Source organism: Cnephaeus nilssonii (genome assembly GCF_951640355.1).
Source record: "Cnephaeus nilssonii genome assembly, chromosome: 13".
Taxonomy (NCBI): Eukaryota; Metazoa; Chordata; class Mammalia; order Chiroptera; family Vespertilionidae; genus Cnephaeus; species Cnephaeus nilssonii.
The window spans coordinates 66,569,393-66,589,994 of NC_137084.1; the positions used below are offsets into that span (position 1 = coordinate 66,569,393).

At 38.7% G+C, this 20,602-nt stretch overlaps 1 protein-coding gene across 2 annotated transcripts in view; it reads right to left on the reverse strand.

Annotated features, from left to right (window-relative positions):
* TRPC6 (transient receptor potential cation channel subfamily C member 6) overlaps positions 1 to 20,602 on the reverse strand; it is a 109,471-nt gene that overhangs the window by 6,120 nt on the left and 82,749 nt on the right. For both annotated transcript variants that reach the window (XM_079787618.1, XM_079787617.1), the window contains 6 exons: positions 17,898 to 18,162; positions 15,830 to 16,025; positions 14,539 to 14,742; positions 12,575 to 12,649; positions 2,298 to 2,381; positions 581 to 656 (listed from right to left, as the gene is read on the reverse strand). In XM_079787618.1, coding sequence (XP_079643744.1) covers positions 581 to 656; positions 2,298 to 2,381; positions 12,575 to 12,649; positions 14,539 to 14,742; positions 15,830 to 16,025; positions 17,898 to 18,162 — 900 coding nt within the window. The remainder of the gene's footprint in view (positions 1 to 580; positions 657 to 2,297; positions 2,382 to 12,574; positions 12,650 to 14,538; positions 14,743 to 15,829; positions 16,026 to 17,897; positions 18,163 to 20,602) is intronic.

Sequence of the window (20,602 nt, forward strand, 5' to 3'; positions counted from 1 at the left end):
TTTCTAGTAACACATGATCTCATTCATCTAGGGGAAATGATGAACAACATAGACTGATGAACAAGAACAGACCCAGAAACAAGGAGGCATTGATCGGACTGTCGGGTCTCAGAGGGAGGGTAGGGGAGGGTGGGGGTAGGGGGGAGAGATCAACCAAAGGACTTGTGTGCATGCATACGAGCCTAACCAATGGTTAAGGACAACAGGGGGTTGGGGCATCCGTGGGGAGGGGTGTGGGATGGGAATGGGGGGATGAGGACAAATATGTAACATCTTAATCAATAAAGAAATTTAAAAAAAATAAAGGAAAACACTGGTGGCAAGTGTTTTGGGGTTTGGGAGGAACAGCCCCTCACCTTTCCTAACCAGTTCCTCCTTCCTCCAAGCGCCCCATAAAAACAATCCTTACTTACCTAACTAGCGGCATCTGCCCTGAACTGTGCAGAAATAGCCTGCTGCCTGAGACCTTACTGGTATCAACAAATGGTGAGAACCCGTATTCTCTTCTTGAAGCTCACTCTTCCAGGCCCTTCCCTCCTGCCCTCCCTCGGCTCTGCATCAAGCCCACATCCTGGCTCACCTTCATTCACTTCGTCACTTTCCTTATCGATCTGGGCTTTCAGAACATATCTTTTAATGAGCCTCTTCATTATTTTCTAGAAAGAGAAAAAAAAATCCATCTCAGTTTTATGTTGATGACAAATCTCTCATTTGGAATAAATTTGAGTCATTGTCTCTTTACCAAGCACTTTAGAAGTGATTGCTATCAAAGATGAAGATGATTTACCTGCCAGAGAATGCATACATCCCCTGAATTAATGACTCAAAAATTAATTCTGCAGAAAGGAACAAGTTCCGAACAAACATCTAGTCCTTGATTCATTGCTTGTATTTTATTTGAAAAGTATTAGGGCAAGACACAGCCTTTAAGTGGACAGATTAAAGGTATGCAGCATTGCATTGCAGGTGGAAATGGAAAATTAAGCAAATTGGGGAAAACTCATATGTTTTTTCCCCTTCCTTACCAAAAGACATAGCCAGCTTTGATTTTGTGTTTTCTAATTTATGAATGGCCAGTTTCAATGTAATAGTTCCTCCAGTACCAGGGCTTATTCCATAAGGATGTGTGTTTACTACATACTTTTCATGAAAAGTAGGAGGCTCAGCACATGTGCAGGAAGTCCTGAGTGAAGATACAGCTAAATTACCTAAGCCCAAAAGGAAATGGTAGACAGGAAAATTCCACTTTCAAGAACTTATTCCAATGGTGTAATTGGGTCTATGGATAAATATATTCATATTAATGCTACATAATAGTAGAAAAATAAACCCTTACATGTCCATCAATAAGGGATTATTCTAAATTTATTTTAAAAATATATTTAAATATATTTATTGATATTTTAGAGAGAAAGAAAGAGGGAGAGAGAGAAACATTGATGTGAGAGTGAAACATCACAGGGTGCCTCCTGCATGCCAACCCCTCCCCACCCCCACTGGTGATGGAGCTCAGAACTCAGGCATGTGCCCTGACCAGGTATTGAAGTAGCAACCTTTCAGTATATGGGATGATGCCCAATCCACTGACCCATACCAGCCAGGATTGTTGTTTTTTTAAATTGATGAGAGAGAGAGAGAGAAATTGATGTGAGAGAGAAACATCAATGGGTTACCTTCTGCACGCACCCCAATCAGGGATTGAACTCATCACCTTTTGGTGTTTGGGACAATGCTCCAACCAAGTGAGCCACACAGGCCAGGGCAGGGATTATTTTAATAAATTATCATATATTTTTATAAATGAATATTACACATACATTAAAATTATGAATATATGTTTTATGAAATGAAAAACTATTGCTCATCACATAAGTATTATTAATTCATTTATATATTATACATACATTTATATAATATTAATAAATGTAAAATTATACTCATGTATATAATCATCTGGCAAAATATTCAGCAAAAGTAAGTAATCTTTATTCCTCAGTGGTAGGGTTTGAGGTGGATTTTACTCTCCTCTTTATGATTTTAATAAGGGTAGACTTTTTACAATGAGCATGAAGACTCTAAGCTCCATGATGCCAAGGCATCATCTATTTTGTTTACCCTTGTATTTCCAGTACTTAGTAGTAAGTACCTGACACAGGGTAGTTACTCAGTAAATACTTGTTGAATGAATACATTATTTTGATATTGAGAATAACATAATTTTCATTTAAAGAATTGCATAGTTTGAGATTCTATATTTTATAAATTAATAATCTTATTCTTTAAAAATTCATGCTTACCTGATACTGCCTTGGAGGATTACTGAAACTATTTAACTGGAAATCTTCTGAACTTCTTAAACTTGATTCTTTACTATGCTCAAGCTGCAATTTCAAAAAAAAATTAGAAATTGATTCTTATCTAAGTTTTTAAAAATGTGATTAGATTTATTAGTCATATAAATGAACTAAGTTTTATATATTACATATAAATAAACTCATCCATCTCTATATATCAATATATAGATATGTAGATATATATAGTACCATTTTAACTTCACTTGCTTATTGTTCTATCTGCCAAGACAAACACAGACACTTAAGGTGTGTTCAGTCTCTCAGTGGCTATTGGAGGTCATCCAAGGAGTCGTTTAGACTTTGTGCATCAATCATGTTGCCATGAGAACCATGTTTTAACCTTCCCACAGACACATCTGTGACAGAGGAAGAGGCAAACAAGTTGGAGAAATAATGGTGATGACCTCAGAAATCCTGATTGACTAAAACATCCATGCTGCAGTGGGACGTGCTGGGGCTCCTGAGAAATGCCAGGAAGCGACTGTTGTGGGACAGAATTCAGGTGCCAAAAAAAACATTAATTAATCCATTTAAATTTTAGGATCTGTATAGTATCCAATTTGGGAAGGACTTTTCAAGTAATATACTTGCTTGAATGGGCAAATAACAAAGAAAGCAATCTGCAATAAAGATTTTAACATACCATGTTAACATGCTAAGAGGAAGATTAAAAAACTTTACAAGTCACTTTATACAGAGAAAAAAATGATTTTACAAAAAACAAGGATAACCAAAGTTGAACAGAGTAGCTCCAAATTTGTATGTTTTGGCTACACAACTGTTTACAGGGGATGAGAAACTTTAAGACTGTCTTCAAAGCTATTTCTCAATGACATCTAAGTTGCTATATGTACAGCTCAAAGAGACTCAATTAAAATCCTTGATTTCAATACTTTAATCTTTATTTTTAAAAATTCACCTTTATTGCTGAAAGTATTAAGCTTTGATCTTTAAATGTCTGCATACTGAATTAAAACAGCCATGTACACATTCATCCACCGAACAAGCATGTACTAAATGTCTTCTATATGTAAGGTACTGTGCTACGTTATGGGTACTAACGAAGAATGGAAACAATTATGGTCCAGCTGAATTATAGTAATAAGAAAATATCACAAGGCTGACAAAATTTATGAAAAACAATTTGTAATTTTTATAGTGCAGATAGCATTTTTTTTCACAAAGCTATTTTCTTTTTTCTTCACCCTCTAAAAATCTCAGTAAAGTGTATCGTTATTTTATATTTACTTTGAAAACCATTAAGGTAAAATTATACAATTGACCAAATTGACCAAAGAGAGGCAGCTGAGATTCTTAAGAGCACTTGACCGAGACCTCAAGACGCAAATCTGAATCTGCTACGTGTTAGCTGTGGAGTACTAGGCAAGGTGCTGAAACTCTCTTCTCACAATGAAGGGGTGATCTGGTAACCTCTGTAGTCCTTCAAGTTCTTCTAATGAATGAACGTGTAAAATTTATGCAAGCTTAAGCCTATTTTAATAATATAATTTTAATATATAATTTATTTTTCAGTAATATAATTATTCATTTCTTTTTATAATGCCGTAATTATTTCTGGCTTTCAAACTGTAATTTACACCTTAAGGACATCATTAAATGTGATGGCTGGGTTAAAGCTCACTTTCATCCCTGTTTTTATGATGAAACATTGAGAGTAAGGACAGGTTCATAACCAGAGGGAAAGGATCCAGACAAATGGAATCTTTGCACATCCTTTACCATCTATTCATGAATTCACAACCTCTGAAAATCATTAATTTGATGCTCATTTTTTAAATTTTTTCTAATCAGCGAACAAGCAGGCAATTTTTAAAATATATTTTATTAATTTTTTACAGAGAGGAAGGAAGAGGGATAGAGAGTTAGAAACATTGATGAGAGAGAAACATCAATCAGCTGCCTCCTGCACCCGCCTCCCCCCACTGGGGATGTGCTGTAACCAAGGTACATGCCCTTGACCAGAATCGAACCTGGGACCCTTCAGTCCGCAGGCCAACGCTCTATCCACTGAGCCAAACCGGTTAGGGCTGATGCTCATTTTTTTATTAGAGGCTACCAGTACATCCATAGGTGTTCAAGGAAATTGGAAAGTAAAAAAAAATTTGCTTCCTATAGATTTTTTTGAAGGCAAATGTGTGGTCCTTGATACTTGATATGCCAAATCATCCCCAATTAAGGCAGCTCCATGACACACCATGCCCTTGGAGATAATCCTTTTTTTTAAAAAAAAACCAACACAAAACTTATTATCTTATTATAGTAATGTCACACAGGATTTCTTTCATTTGCTCTTTTCTAACTTAAGGCTTTTGTGTTTGCTGTTTCCAAATCCTAAAACCCTCTTTTCCTGGCTCTTTGCCTTGATGACTAGCTCTCTCTCTCACCTTTGGATTTTTTTAAAAAAAATTTTATTGATTTTTAGAGTAAGAGGAAGGGAGAGGGAGAAAGAAAACCATCAATGTGAGAGATGAACATCTACCAGCTGCCTCTTGCATGCCTGGGGATTGAGCCTGCAACCTGAGCACATGCCCTGGCTGGTAATTGAACCACAAACCCTATGGTGCACAGGACAATGCCCAACCATCTGAGCCACACTGGCCATGGTTCACCCTTTGGATTTTTGCTTAAAACATAAGCTTATCAGAAGGCTTCTCTTGCCCACCCCATGAAAAGTAGTTCTCGATTGTTTCCTTCGTAACACACTTCACGACTTATAATTATATTCACTGGCTTAGTTCCATGTGTATTGTCTGCATTCTCTAGGCTGTATAGAAGGATGGACTTTTTAGTTCATCCCAACGTCCCTCGTGCCAGCACTGCCCAGCAGGTGGCAAGTGCTCAACATTGCTGGTTGGTGAAATAAGTGAAAGAAGACGTGTTATTGGGTCACTAATGGACCTCACATGGTTTCTGGACACCTTGCTATCCACGGCACGTACAAAACTATCTGGGTTCATGAACCAGTAGGTTGCAGTTCAACTCCATGACAAAGATACATGTGAAATACAGTGAATTCGTTTTAAGCCATAGGACAGATGCCTTACTAAGTAACACACTGGGTGATACAGAGGAAGTAACAGTACCAGGGAAACAGAAAATAGTTCTCTGTTCACTTAAGAATGTGTACGATTGGGGATTTCCCAGAGGGTAGATCTTGAAGAGCCAATGACTGGAGTTACAGGGTGTTCATACAGTTTTGGCCTCACAGCTCTCTCAGATGTGGAGGCAGTGGACTGAGTTCCAGGTTTCTCAATCGAGACATTTTTAACACTTTGGGCTAGAAAATTCTTTATTGTGGGGGCTTTCTGTGTACTGCAGAGTGTTCAGCAGCATCCATGCCCTCTAACCCACTCTATGCCGGGAAGAGTCACCCTCTCTGGTTGTGACAGCCAAAAATGTCTCTATTACAAATGCGCCCTGGGGATGCCAGTGGGGGTTGGGGAGGGCAAAACCACCCCTGGTTGGGAACCACGGGTATAGTGAAATGGTATATGACTAAACATTTATAAAGTTATCTGGACCATTTTTATGTGACTAGTTCTGCTCTAAATCCGAGACACGAATTTGGATACAAATAAACATTTTTAAGAAAAATTTCTAATCTGTTTCTAAATACATAGCAGGTATGCAATAAACACATGTTAAAATGGAATAATACAAAAAATAGTATGTAAGGAGGAACCTATCCAATGTGCAAAGAAGCATTGTTACCACTTGGTGGCAGAAAATTCTAACATATAATTGTTTCTATGTACACTAATGAAATAAACTGGAAAGTCAAGAGAGTTCAATTTTCAATATGAATAATATTCAAACCTTAGAGATCTGGATAAGTATAGATCATATTAATAAGTACAATGTGATGGGAGTGGGGAGGGGACGCTGGTGGACACTGCACACTCCAATTCTTTTTAAAAATATATTTTCATTGATTACAGAGAGGAAGAGAGAAGGAGAGTTAGAAACATCAATTATGAAAGAGAATCATTGATGTGCTGCCTCCCACACACGCCACACTGGGGATCGAGTCTGCAACTTGGGTATGTGCCCTAACGGGGAATTGAACTGTGTGTGACTGCCTGGTTCATAGGTCGATGCTCAACCACTAAGCAACACCAGCCGGGTTACACTCCAATTCTGAATGATTCATTGCCTCTCCTTTTTAAAATACTTTCTACCACATTCCCTGTATTCTTTATGTTTTCTCTCTGTTTCATTTTCTAATAATTCATTTATTAACCTTTCTCAACTCTTTGTACTATCAGAGTGAGGAACACTCAATACCTTGTTTGTTATTTATTAAGAGGAACAAGTAAGCTTCATTCAGTCATTGGAAATTATTATGTGGTTGGACATAGAAACAGCTCTAAGAGTCTCCCATTCCCCACAGCTGAAACCCCTGAGGCCAGGAGCAAAACCATGAATTTAAAGGTACAGGCAATATATGAGTCAGCAGGAAATGCAGATCTGAAATGAAGCCATGGGGTACAGAGCCTGGAAGCCTCTTGCTTTGGAATCAAGTAGATGTGAATTTGCTTTCTGGCTTTGTCACTTGTCTGAAATGGGACTTTGGGCAAGTCAGTTCACCTCTGTTAATCCTCACATTCTTCATGTATAAAATAGGGAAAATAGTATCACCAACCTCCTGGAGCTAATGTGAGGATTATAGAGATAGGTACGTAGACTATGTAGCTTGACATACAGTAGGTGTTCTACAAGTGTCAGTAGCTGTTATTATTATACAAAAGTCACAAATATCTGTTCTGTGGCTTTGGGCCTATTTCATGGTTAGTTTTAATCTAGTTAATTTATTCTGGAGATACTTTACAAATACTGCTTTTTACTGACATGCCCAAGCTCACGACTAAGTTATTCAGGGAACGAAATACTCAGTGATTCCCACACCCAGATGAGCATCCAAATCTCCTGAGGTCTTATTAAAATACCAGTCTCCAGGCCTCAGTGCCCGAGACTGTAACTCCACAGGCCTGCAGAGGGCTGGGAACCTGTACAAACTCACCCAGAGAAGTGGTCCTGGCGAAAGTGACAAATCGAAACCACTCCTTTCTGTGATTGTTTCACCACAGGATTAGAAAGATAGCCTCTGCCCTGGCCGGTGGCTCGGTAGTTAGTGCCGGCCCCTCACACCCAAAGGTCATGAGTTCAATTCCCGTTCGAGGCCACATACCTGGCTTGCAGGTTCGATCTCCAGTCCCAGTGCAGGAGACAATCAATCAATGTGTCTCTCTATCATTGATCTCTCTCTTTCTCTCTTCCTCCCTTCCACTCTCTCTAAAAATCAATGGGGAAAAAATCCTCAGGTGAGGATTAAAAGAAAAAAAAAAAAAGATAGCCTCTGACTTGATTAAAAGTTCAAGGATAGAGCTCCTGGATATGTAACTGATTTTTAAAAATTGCCACGTCTGACTCCACCCAGCATAAACAGATCAATATGCTAAAATAATATGTCTGTGCTACATGTGGACTGATGCACAAGGTGTACACACCTGCATGTCTGCTCCATGTTGCTGACTGTACAAGGTGTACACACCTGCATGTCTGCTCCGTGTTGCTGACTGCACAAGGTGTACACACCTGCATGTCTGCTCCGTGTTGCTGACTGCACAAGGTGTATACACCTGCAGGGCTGCTCCGTGTTGCTGACTGCACAGGGTATACACACCTGCATGTCTGTTCCGTGTTGCTGACTGCATAAGGTATACACACCTGCATGTCTGCTCCGTGTTGCTGACTGCACAAGGTGTAAACACCTGCATGTCTGCTCCGTGTTGCTGACTGCACAAGGTGTACACACCTGCATGTCTGCTCCATGTTGCTGACTATACAAGGTGTACACACCTGCATGTCTGCTCCATGTTGCTGACTGCACAAGGTGTACACACCTGCATGTCTGCTCCATGTTGCTGACTGCACAAGGTGTACACATCTGCATGTCTGCTCCATGTTGCTGACTGCACAAGGTGTACACACCTGCATGTCTGCTCCATGTTGCTGACTGCACAAGGTGTACACACCTGCATGTCTGCTCCATGTTGCTGACTGCACAAGGTGTACACATCTGCATGTCTGCTCCATGTTGCTGACTATACAAGGTGTACACACCTGCATGTCTGCTCCATGTTGCTGACTGCACACAGTGTACACACCTGACCTAAAACTGACAACTGGAAAGTGACCTGCTCTGGAGCTGGAGCACAGCAGTTATTCAAGAAGCTTCTTGGCATTTCAGGTTTATTCATGTAACACTGCGTGGCAGGGATCAACTTTTAATTTATGGTATCCTTTCAGAATGCATATCTGAAATCCTCATGCCAGCAACCACAGACGTCAGTGACCTTCAGAAGGATATGGTCGAAAATAATTAATAGGTCTGCTTACTTTATTTCAAAAAGTATATAGTGAGGTCTGGATTCTGGAAGGCTGTTCGAGAAGTGATTTGTTTGAAAACCGAATCATTTTTTGCCCATTAGAAATAATATAAATTGAATTAATCCATTCCAGACCTTCAAATGATTTCCTGTTTTAACCTTTCTTTTATACACTACATATCTAATGTACTGTTTAATCTATAAATAAACACCTATTTTCTTAAATTTATCAAAACCATCCCCTACTAGCCTTAAACAATTTCTTCATATATCACTACCTCCAAAATGCTATTACTGGCTAACTGCTTTTCATTTATCTAATCAACAACAGTTTTTCTACCTATTCAATTGCCTGTGTTTGTTATTTTGCGAGCACTTTCACACCCTTAGCAATATTAACGCTCTTTTGTTTTAAAATTGTGCTAATCATTGGATTTCACCAGCAACAAAAGCAGTCTCTCCTTTGTTTGTTGCCTGAGAGATGCTTTTTGTCCTGCTGAGGTGTCAGCATGAAAGGGTTGTCAGGTTGAAAACTGAAGTTTTGGTCCACAACTGAGACATTTTTTCTGTGAACGACTTGGTGGAGAACCGAATTGTTTGAGATGGGAGACGCCCGAGAAACGAGGTTTGACTATTTATAGGGCTCATCCTACTGATGCCCCTGGTGTACTTGAAGCGGATGTGAAGGGCGCGTTTGAGCAAACTAATCACCTTCACCTTCAAGGAGTCAAAAAGAAGAACCGAGTTAAATACAAACTTTGTTATTTTAGACGTAGACTTCATGATAAAGAATAAGCAAAAAGCCACGTGAACTGAGTAAGGAAGAAAGAACCATGAGAGCTTTTCTCAGCACATATCAGGGCCCAACTCAGTAACAATAGGCAAAAATGTTTGGAACAATACATAGTTGCTTTAAAAGAAAACATTTTCTCAGGAAGATGTATAGCTCATGTATCACAAAAAAGCAAGCTATGGAAAATGTGCCTCAACTTGAGTTCATCACAAGCTTACATGGCAAGGGAAAATAAATTATATACTGTGTTGACTTTGTCCCCCAGGAATCAAACTTGAAGACCACGTTAGAAGGGTGAGATGTTTTAGAATTATGCCTGTGAGAGATCATGGGGAGTGGGAGCAGGACAAGGCAGAAACGCTTCCAGGCTGTGAGGCTCAGCTCCCCTGGGAAAGAGGGACGATAAACAGGTTGTCTGGGCAAGTCAGCCAGCCCAACACAGAGCGCAGTTCTGAGACTGCTCCCAAAGGCGTCCTGTGATGACCACAGATGCCCAGGACCGGAAGAGCATGGCCTCTCGGGGAAAGCTGAGGGGGATCCCAAAGAGGCTGCACTGAAAGCTGTCAGCTGACCACACTGAAGCAGCTCTCTCCTGCAAGAAGGATGAATGGCACATCTCCGTGGCTGCCACAATAAACAGTTACACACAAGGGTCTCTAGATGTCTAACTGATATTGGAATCAACATGTTGTTAATCCACACCAGGGTCAGATACCACATGCTTAGCATTGCTCTTAAAGATTAAAATATGTGCTACTGAAAAGTATAAGGTGACCCAAACCTTGTTTAAAAGATATAAAATATTCGTAGCAGCATTATTTACAATAGCTAAGATCTGGAAACAGCCTAAGTACTCATCAGTAGATGAATGGGGAAAAAAAACAACACCAACTATGATACATAAACACAATGGAGTACTATGCAACTGTAAAAAAGAAGGATCTCTTACCCTTTGAGACAGCATAGAAGAACCTAGATTTCACTATGCTAAGTGAAATAAGCCAGTTATAGAAAGACAAGTATCCCATGATCTCACTTATATATGGAATCTAATGAGCAAACTAAACTGATGAACAAAATAGAACCAGATATTGAAGCATGCAACAGACTGACATATTTCAGAGGGAAAAGCAGGGGAGGTTTGGGAAGAGTAACTAAAGAATTTTATATGCATACCAGAGGCCTGATGCACAAAATTTGTGCAAGGGCCTTGGCCCCGGCCCCCGCCCACCACCACTGCGGCCCCCTCCTGCTGCGGCTTTGCCTGGAAGGAAGGATGTCTAGAAGGACATCCGGTCTAATTAGCATATCACACTTTTATTATTATAGATAGACATAACCCATGGATATAGGCAATAATGAGGTGAAGGCCTGGGAAGACGGTGGGAGCAGGATGGAGGGGGTCAATGGGGAAATTAAAGGGGACATTTGTAATACTTTCAACAATAAAGATAATAAAAAATAAAAAATACACATCTTTAAATGTATATAAAATATATTTTCAAGTGATTAAAATAAAATTTAATTTTCTAGATTTTTGGAGAGACTAAAGAAAATAATATTATTTGATTTGAGAGATACTATAATTTCTATCATAAACAAAGGCATTTGATTTCCCTTGAATTTTTCTCATATGTGTCTGATGATTTGGGGTGTCATGTATTCATCCTAATTTTAGCACAGGTAGTTTCTTATAGGAAAACTGTAAAATCAAACTTGCACTGACCTGGTTTTGCAAAATTTTTATTGAATTATTTATACCCAAATAACCAAAAGAGCCACTTCTCTATGACAAGTACTTTACACTTGCATAGTGTTTGTAATTTACGAAGTACCATTGTAATCTTCCTAACAGTCTTGTGTGATGGGTTTGTGTGACTTGATCATCCCTATTTTATAGATGAGGAAAGTGAAGTGCATAGAAGTTAAATGAATTGCTAAAAAGGCGGAGATGTGATGAGATTCCAATCTTCTAAGTACTTAGTTCCATGTTCTTACTATATCAATACTAATGAGTATTCTTACTGTGTTGGCGGAGAAAACCTAGTGTAAAAACAAAACAAAAAAGCCTCCCTCTTTGGCATTTGTGTCCCCTGGAGAGACACTGTAGCATAGTTCTGGCAAGTGAGATATAACAACAGGAATTACTGGGAGCACTTCTGAGAGTGGTGGCAGTCAGCTGGCATGCCCCACTTTTCCTTTGCCTTTATTCCTTCTTCGTGTCTAAAAGTGGGTGTGATGGCTGGAAGTGAAACTGGCATCTTGCATCTGACTACCACAAAAATTCCAAGAAAATCACTGAGACCCTCCCCGGCAACAGTAGTGCCCACCTCTGGAGGGTTAAGTGGGAGGGGGAAAACATCTATCTTGTAAAAATACCGTGATTTGTTTTTTTATGTCCAACTGAATGCAAATCCTTCTGATACACTGGCCTTCTCCTGATTAACTCATGTATAATTTCCCTGTATCAATACGCATTTCTTGCACCTCCATATGCACGCGACAAGAAGGAAGCAAATGTTCCCATCATTGGGGGTCCTGCCACTCCAAATTAGGGAGCACGTTTCTGAGGCACATGGCTCACTGTGAACTGGGCCAACAACAACAGCCATTGAAGTCTCATGGTACCTTTCTGACAGCTTCTTGATTACTGACAAACGAGGAGGCTCTCCTGGCTGTGCATCCTCTCCACCTGAGCTGCCGCTAGTTTAATCCCATCTCCATCAGTCCTTGATGGCTTCCTCTATGTTTCTCCTTTCTCCTCCTTTACAATCATTCCTATATCCCATCATCCATAAAAAAATATGTGTCTAATATATCTTAAATAAACACATAATTCCCTTTGTTGATTATTTGAACATAGCTTTATTTCCAGCTCTCGATGACAGATTCTTTGGGCATTGTTAAAATAGTTAATGTGTCTAATTTCTGTTTCTTAAAATTGCTTCTGAACATTTATTCTTTTCCCTGAAAAGATAAGCCTATGCAAGACTTCATATTTTTAAAGATGATCTTACCTGTTTTCTGTCAAGTGGTAATTTTGGAAGGTCTTCATGACTTCCCAAAATCCCAAACTTCTTTTCTTCATTTCTCTTTTAAAGATAAGATAATAAAGTGAGCATAATTGCTAATTGCAGATTTGGAATTACAAAGCCAGTTTTACTCTTGCTTATTCCATATTTTAAAGGCCATCTGGTCTAACCCTCTAGCAAATTTCAATTGGAGAAAAATACTCTTATTGGGGTCTTCCCTTTGGTAAGTGCTTAGACATTTCCTTTGCACATTGAATTCTCTCAGATTGCAGTTCTAATCACAATGTTATTAAGTAAGGAAAATTTTTGCTACTCAACCCACTATGTTCTAGGTTATACATCTGGAAAAATGGCATAAATGGCATATTTTTCCAAAATTCTAACACAAAATAATCGTAAAAGTAATGATATTTTAAGAGGGCTTTGGCATTCTCAAAGCACTTTTGCATGATTTGATTTGATCTTCGTAATGTAGATATAACCTTTATTCCCATAAAGGAAGAGTTCTTCCCTCCTCATAGTGCAGTTGAGAAAACTAGAGCTCAGAGAGTTTATTATTCACTTGAGAACCCCAAGTAGCAAATGGAGCAGGAATTAGAATTTCTTTTTATTCAATGATAAAATCTTATAATTGCAAGGAACTTTTACACATTTGGCTTAACTGACCACCCAATGTAGGAAGATCTCCTATATGTATTGTAATGTTGGTCATCCGGCATATTGATTGCTTCCAGTGATAGGAGGCTTATTACTTCATAAGACAGCCCATCACCTGTTGGGCAGATTTTGTTACAAGTTTGTTTTTACATAGACCTAAAATTGAACTATTTGCAACTTTCATCTATTGCCTCTCTTCCTATTTTTGAAGGGACAGAAACAAAACAATTGTACTTCCTAGTCAAAAGTGAGAATTCAAAAGATATTCATGTTCCCTTCCAGTCCTCCTTCTTCCAGTGAAATAGCCAGTTCCTTGAATTCGCCATCATCTGACACCCTATCCACACCTGTCCCCATCCAGGTCCTCCTTCTCTGGATGCCTCTAGTCCTCCGGGATGTAGAGTTCTGCACCCGGCAGGGGTTTTTGTGTGGAGTAAGCACCCCCCCCCCGACCGACACACACACACACAATTATACACAACATTCCACATGTGCTCAAAACATTTCTGAACATACTGTGATCTTCCTAGCCCTTCATCTAAGCAATATACCTCTTTTATGGTTTCTTGAGATTGCATTGCCTCACGGGATTATTGTTTCCAATGAGTACCCTTACATCTTCCTTTCCTGAACTACTTACTGCAAGCCTAGTCTCCCACAGTGCAGGTGAGCAGTTGATTTCTGAACTTTCCAATGTAGAAGTTACTTAAGAGTCAAATTCCCCCACGTCATAATCAGCTCCTGATGCTCTGCCTCGCTGTATAAATTGAAGGTGAGTGAGAGACATATGGCCACAAGTGCAAAAATGGGTCCCAGAAAAGCTCTCCCTTACAGTATCTGCTCCAAATAATGTATTACATTATTTTAGTTACATTTCATAAAATTTTCTTACATTCCTTTTAAGCAGGACATGTCCAATGTGCTCCTGTTAAACAGACATAAGCCAAAGGAACATGATTAGCTAACCGACTACATAAGGAATGAATGGACATGTTATAATGGACTGTTTCTTTTTACAGTAGTTGTAACAGCCATAGTATTTGCCCGGGCCATTGTGGCTAAGTTGGTTGAGCATCAACCTATGCACCAGGCAGTCACTGGTTCGATTCCCAGTCAAGGAACATGCCCAGGTTGTGGGCTCGATCCCCTGTAGGGGGTGTGAAGGAGGCAGCCATCAATGTTTCTCTCTCTCTCCCTTCCTCTCTCTTTAAAAAAATAAACAAAACATATTTTAAAAAATAAAATAGTTGCAGCATTTTAAAATACAATAAACAATTATCAAGTCAAATTACCTTGTTCATCTCAGTATCCTCCTGGAAACCCTTTTTATGACACCGGAACAGCTCAGATATCCATTTCTTAAGCTTCAGTAAGAGATAAAACAGGGACTTCGGACTTGGCACCAGGTTGAAGGGAACAGGAAGCGTTCTTCCCTCCTCAAAGTAGGAAAACCAAAGTTTGGCCCTTGCAAATTTCCATTCCACATCGGCATCATCCTACACAAATACACATGACAGTTCAGCAAGGAGATGCATAAACAAATTTACTGGGGTATTTCCAACACTCTGTGCCTCACTAAAGTAATGACGCCTGCACACCTCCCATGCCCCAAAGACTGCTCCAAGACCTTTTCAAAAGGTTGGTTCTTCTCACACACTCTTCTGAATATGTCTAAATATGTCTAAAATATGTCTAAAATTTATTCTAAATATGTCTAAAATTTTATCAGGCTAACAGGACTACAGGTTTCAAAATTCTAAATATGTCTAAAATTTTATCAGGCCAACAGGACTACAGGTTTCAAAACTTGCATGTGTGTACAAATACATTGAAATGTATAAATGTATTTTCTAAAAAGCATTATAAAAATTAGTCACTCTTTTATTCTACAACAAATGACTTATTTGATTAACTCACAGGCCGAGGTTTCTGGAATAAAAATTTATAGTCACTCTAAATTTGAGAAAAGGTCAATTATGAACCTCACTCAAAAAGATTTGGAGGCCCTGGCCTGTGTATACCGGTGGTTAGAGCAACAGTCCACACACTGAAGGGTCCCGGGTTTGATTCTCAGTCAAGGTCATATACTTGGTCAGGGCAGGAGGCAACCAATTGGTGTGTCTCTCTCACATTGATGTTTCTCTCTCTCTCTCTCTCTCTCTCTCTCTCTCTCTCTCTCTCTCTCTCTCCTCCTTTTCACTCTCTCTGAAATCAATGGAAAACATATACTTGAGTGAGGATTTAAAAAAACATACAAAAAGATTTGGATAGCAATGGTATTCATAGCAATATATTTTTGAATAAAATATAAATTAAAACTGATATAGCAGTTCTAAAATTTTTAACAATGAAGAATCAGACAGTATTTCTCCTCCTCATGTCTTACTGCCCCAATACATCCACTGATGTTACATTTGGAAGCAAAGAGTTAAAAGTCTCTAGCTTACTGGTCAAACAATTATATAAAACAGGGAAAGAACAAAGGAGGGAAAGAAGTCTGGATTTTCATCACCACTGCTGAGTTGATCCCTAGAATAGTTAAAACATGTAGGCACAGAATACACAAAGGTATACAGATTATACCTCAATCTCCTGGAATGAACTGTTGATCATTGCAATTAACATGTTTAGCAAAACAATGACCATTGTAACGTTATATACGCCATAAAGAACATAACCGATGTTTTCAATGAATTTGTGATTATAGTTGATGACTACTGATTTCACTTCAGAAAGTCCAAATATAGCCCAGAACAGTGTCTTAAAACTCTCTTCGACTCTGGGGGGGAAAAAATAGAGAAAGGAAATAATGAAGCATATAAATAACTGACAGTGGTACCATAATAAAAGTGAGTTAACTTAATGTCTTTGCAAATTATTAGGTATTCATGAAAAAACGCTTTACTTCCCTAAACCTGTTTTTTCCATAAAATGGGCACAATAACTTTTATTTCCAGAATTGTTGCAAGAATGAGATAATATTGTGCATACAAAGCATATAGCACAATATCTGGCACATAATAAGTACTCAATAAATGTTATTAACATAACTTCATAACTACAAATGTTAACATTTAAATAATCCATAGCTTTGGCAATGGAAGTATTAAATGTATTACTTAATAATAACAGTTCAATTTGTTAGAGCCCCTTTAAGTTTCCTGCTCATCTATACTTCCACTTATGTGCAATAAATAGTAGATAACAATATAATGTGTCTTAAGGAAAATATGACAATATAAACATAGACTATTATATATATACTAGAGGCCTGGTGCATGAAATTCGTGCACTCAGGGAGGTCCTTCAGCCCGGCCTGTGCCCTCTCACAGTCCTACGTCAGCAGTTAGACATCCTTAGCGCTGCTGTGGAGGCGGGAGAGGCTCTTGCCATCGCCACTGTCCTCACCAGCTGTGAGCCCAGCTTCTGGCTGAGCAGCACTCCCCCTGTTGGGAGTACACTGACCACCAGGGGGCAGTTCCTGCATTGAGTGTCTGCTCCCTGATGGTCAGTGCGCATCATAGCAACTGGTCATTCTGCCATTTGGTCAATTTGCATAGTAGCCTTTTATTATATAGCAGTGATGGGCAACCTTTTGAGCTTGGTGTGTCAAACTTCGCCAAAAAACTGAGCATAACTCGGGTAGTGTGTCACTTTGAGGAAAAAACATTATTTCACAAATGTTTCATCCTCAGGAGCAGCAAATGTTTCATCCTCGGCATGCGGCCGCCTCAGCAGCCACGTGTCATCAGAAATGGCTACACGTGTCAGTGCTGACACGCGTGTCATAGGTTCGCCATCACTGTTATATAGGATACACTGTTACCAAAATCACTGACATGACTTGGTAGGTATTTCAATGCTTTAGCCCTAATTATTGAGCAAAGCTAAGCCCGTTTGTTTAACCAAGGTGGTTTCATTTCTCTGATAAACTGCACTTCACAAAAATATGGGTAACAATAGGTGATGCTCCAGTTGATGCTTCCAATTGTGACACTGAGAACCTAATATTTGTGTAATCAATTCCAAACATACTTTATTTAAAAAAACAAACAAACACGTGTGTCTATGGTGAACATAAGCCAAAAAAACTCTTGTCACTGTTGATAACTCAGATCTCAATATGACCTGAGAAATTAAATTAGGAAAGCAGCTGTGCTCACAGTCAGCACCCCAGCAGTTAAGAGCACAGATGCTGAAGTCAGTGGACAAAGGGTTACGTCCCAGCTTTTCCAAATGCTGGCAGCTATGCAACAACATTCAGCAAGGTATTTAACTTTGCTGAACCTTAGTTTCCTCTTTTTGTGAAATGGAGATAATAAAATCATATTACAGCACCTGGCTCTAAACGTGTTAGCTATTATTCCTTTATATTAGGAAGGTGCTTATATTTTTTAGTTATTTCAACTCATTTACAAATCTCATTTCACTGAAGAGGAAAATCAAAGTACTGTTTATCCCATAAACTTATACAAACTCTGTTAAGCCAACATTAATTTAATCTGCAATCTTCACCATCAAAACATTTGAGAACATATACATCGTGAGGGTCTCATTTTGTTTTACACAACATTTATTAAATCTGTAATCATTTAAGCTCATGTTTATTTAATCTATAATCACCATCATCAAAACATCTGAGATCACATACGTTGTAAAGGCTTCATTTTGTTTTGCACCAATGTAGTAGGAGTAGAGGTTGAACATTCCAATCATGAAGGCCACAAACACCATGATGAAGATGACCATGAACTTGAAGATGTCTTTTACTGTCCTTCCAAGTGATATCTGCAGAGGTCCAAAGCTTTCATTTGCTGGTAAGATATAAGCTATTCTGGAGAAACTTAAAACCACAGCAATTGCATAAAGACCTTCAGATATAATTTGAGGATCAGAGGGGTCCCACTTTATCCTGGCTAGGAAAAAAGAAGACATGAGTTATGGTGAGTTTCTTTAAGCTGTTTACTTAAGTTCCCGATGGAATTCTCTGTTCTTAGAGGGCTTCTTTAAGCATCAGGTATATTTGAGCTTGTGAATTTATTGAGAAAATGACCCAACTAGTTGGTTTGTTGGCAGTTTTCCATAAGAGGATAGCATAATGGTTAAGAGCTAAAACTACAGACTCAGTATATATAAAAAAATTCCAGTAGATAAACTAGAAAGGCTGGGACAAATTATTTAACTTCTCTTAGTCTTTATTTTCCCATCCTTGAAAATGAGATAATACCACTTCTATCAGTCTCATCTGTTGTGAGAATTCAATACATCAACATACATTCCCTGTTTAGAAAGTAGTTGACATTAAATAAATGGTAGCATTTATTATTTAATCTTAAACTATAATAACACTAGAGGCCCGGTGCATGAAAATTCATGCACTGGGGGGGGGGAGAGGGGGCGGGTGTCCCTCAGCCCAGCCTGACACCTCTCACAGGAAGCCCTCCAGATATGTCCTACTGATGGCTTAGGCCCTGTTGTAGTCTGGCCTCCCTCTACGGGAGGCGACCAGTTTGATCAGGGGAAGGTGCTGCCCCCATCACCCCGCTGCTGCTGCCACTGCTGGCTGCAGTGGCTGCAAGGCCTGAGCCCCAGGCCTCACAGCTGCTGGGGCTTTGTCCTGATGGACGTCTGCCCTAATTAGCATATTACCCTTTTATTAGTATAGATTATTCTGTGATTTGGGGCTGGTGGAATACTTGTAGTTATTTAAACTTACTAAAGTAATTTTATGGGTCACTCAGGTCTATTTTTATCATAAAAATGAGCAATTATTCATTTATTAATTTTGATGACCTGATATAATTACTATATATTACTATGCTAGGTCATCAAAAACCCAATTAAGAAAGCATCATAAGAAAAATTCAAAAACAATGTGTAATAAAAAGGAAAAAATGTTATTATAAATGTGTCTTTGTTTACTTGCTGAGAAGTGGATTAGTTTCCTTTTTGAGAACATATACATAGTGCTTTGAATATAAGTACTACATATAAACAGATAGATCATTTTAACTTTATAAAATTCTGTATATTAAAAACTGTAGTTAAATGGTAAAAGAAATACTACAAGTTAATAATAAAAGATAAATCCTTATGTGATATAGCCAATAACTGGTAGAGATGTCAATGAACGTGTTAACTGATTACTTATCAGAGGGTTAAAGTAAGTATATAGAGAAAGTCTATTTTTCCCACTCCATGTTTCTTCAAGAAGGGATTTTCCCTAGGCAAATAACTGGAGCTATTTCCATCCTTAGTCACTTTCCTCCTGGGGAGGTGGAATGACTTATCAGATAGTTGACTTGGGATGGATTACTGAGCATACCTGGATCAGTTCTGTCCTCCTTTTCTTGTGAATTCTCCTCTGAATTCACATGGAGGAATCTCACATGGTCAGGCACATGCTGCCATACCCCTCTTAGGGGAGAACTGTCCTGACCATTATTGTTTGGAAATTTGAAGATATGTCTGCCTAATTCTGGGGGTTCAATATTGCTGAGCCCATTGGTTAATGACTCAAAACCATGTCATCAACCCTGAACTTTATCAGTATTAGAGGTGATGATCTGACCTCCATATTAACTTTTTGTTTTTATTTCTCAGCTAGTTCAAAGCCTGGGTGGGAAACAGTAATGTCATTTATTGAGGGCCCTTTCAGAGATTTCAACAATTCCCTTGCTTTCAAATAATCTATATGTCTTAAATGGAAATGGTACTCAAATGTATACTGGGGTTTATTTGTGTGTTTTTTATGCACTCCCATTGTTTATTATAGCATTGTTCACGACAGCCAAAATATGCAGACAACCTAAATGCCACCAATGGATGAATGGACAAAAGAAGATGTGATATACACACAATGAAATATTATTCAATCATGAGAAAGAAGGAAATCCTGTCATATGTGAGACAAGGATGGACCTTGAGGACATTATGCGGAGGTGAGACAGAGAAAGACAACAACACTGTATGATATCCCTTATATGTGGAATCTGAAAAGAAAACAAAACAAAAACAAACAAACCAGATTTGAAAAACAAGGAGTAGTGTTTTTAATAGAGATGAGAAAAGAAATAAATCCAAGACACAAGCAAGCATTCTCAATGGAGTCTGATAGTTAGCCAACTGATCCAAAAGATCAGTGAGATCATTCCTGTGACTAAGAGATGTTTCCAAGCAGAAGAAAATTAGGAGGAAGAAGCAAAAAACATGCTTCTTCAGATACAGATACTCTGGAGAAGCTGGAAACTAACCAGTAATTCAGTGAGAATGGGTGATAACCAAACTACTATTGTCATGTACTTTTATAGGAAGATTCTACATTTTTATTAACTTATATTGACTGTATACTGTAAA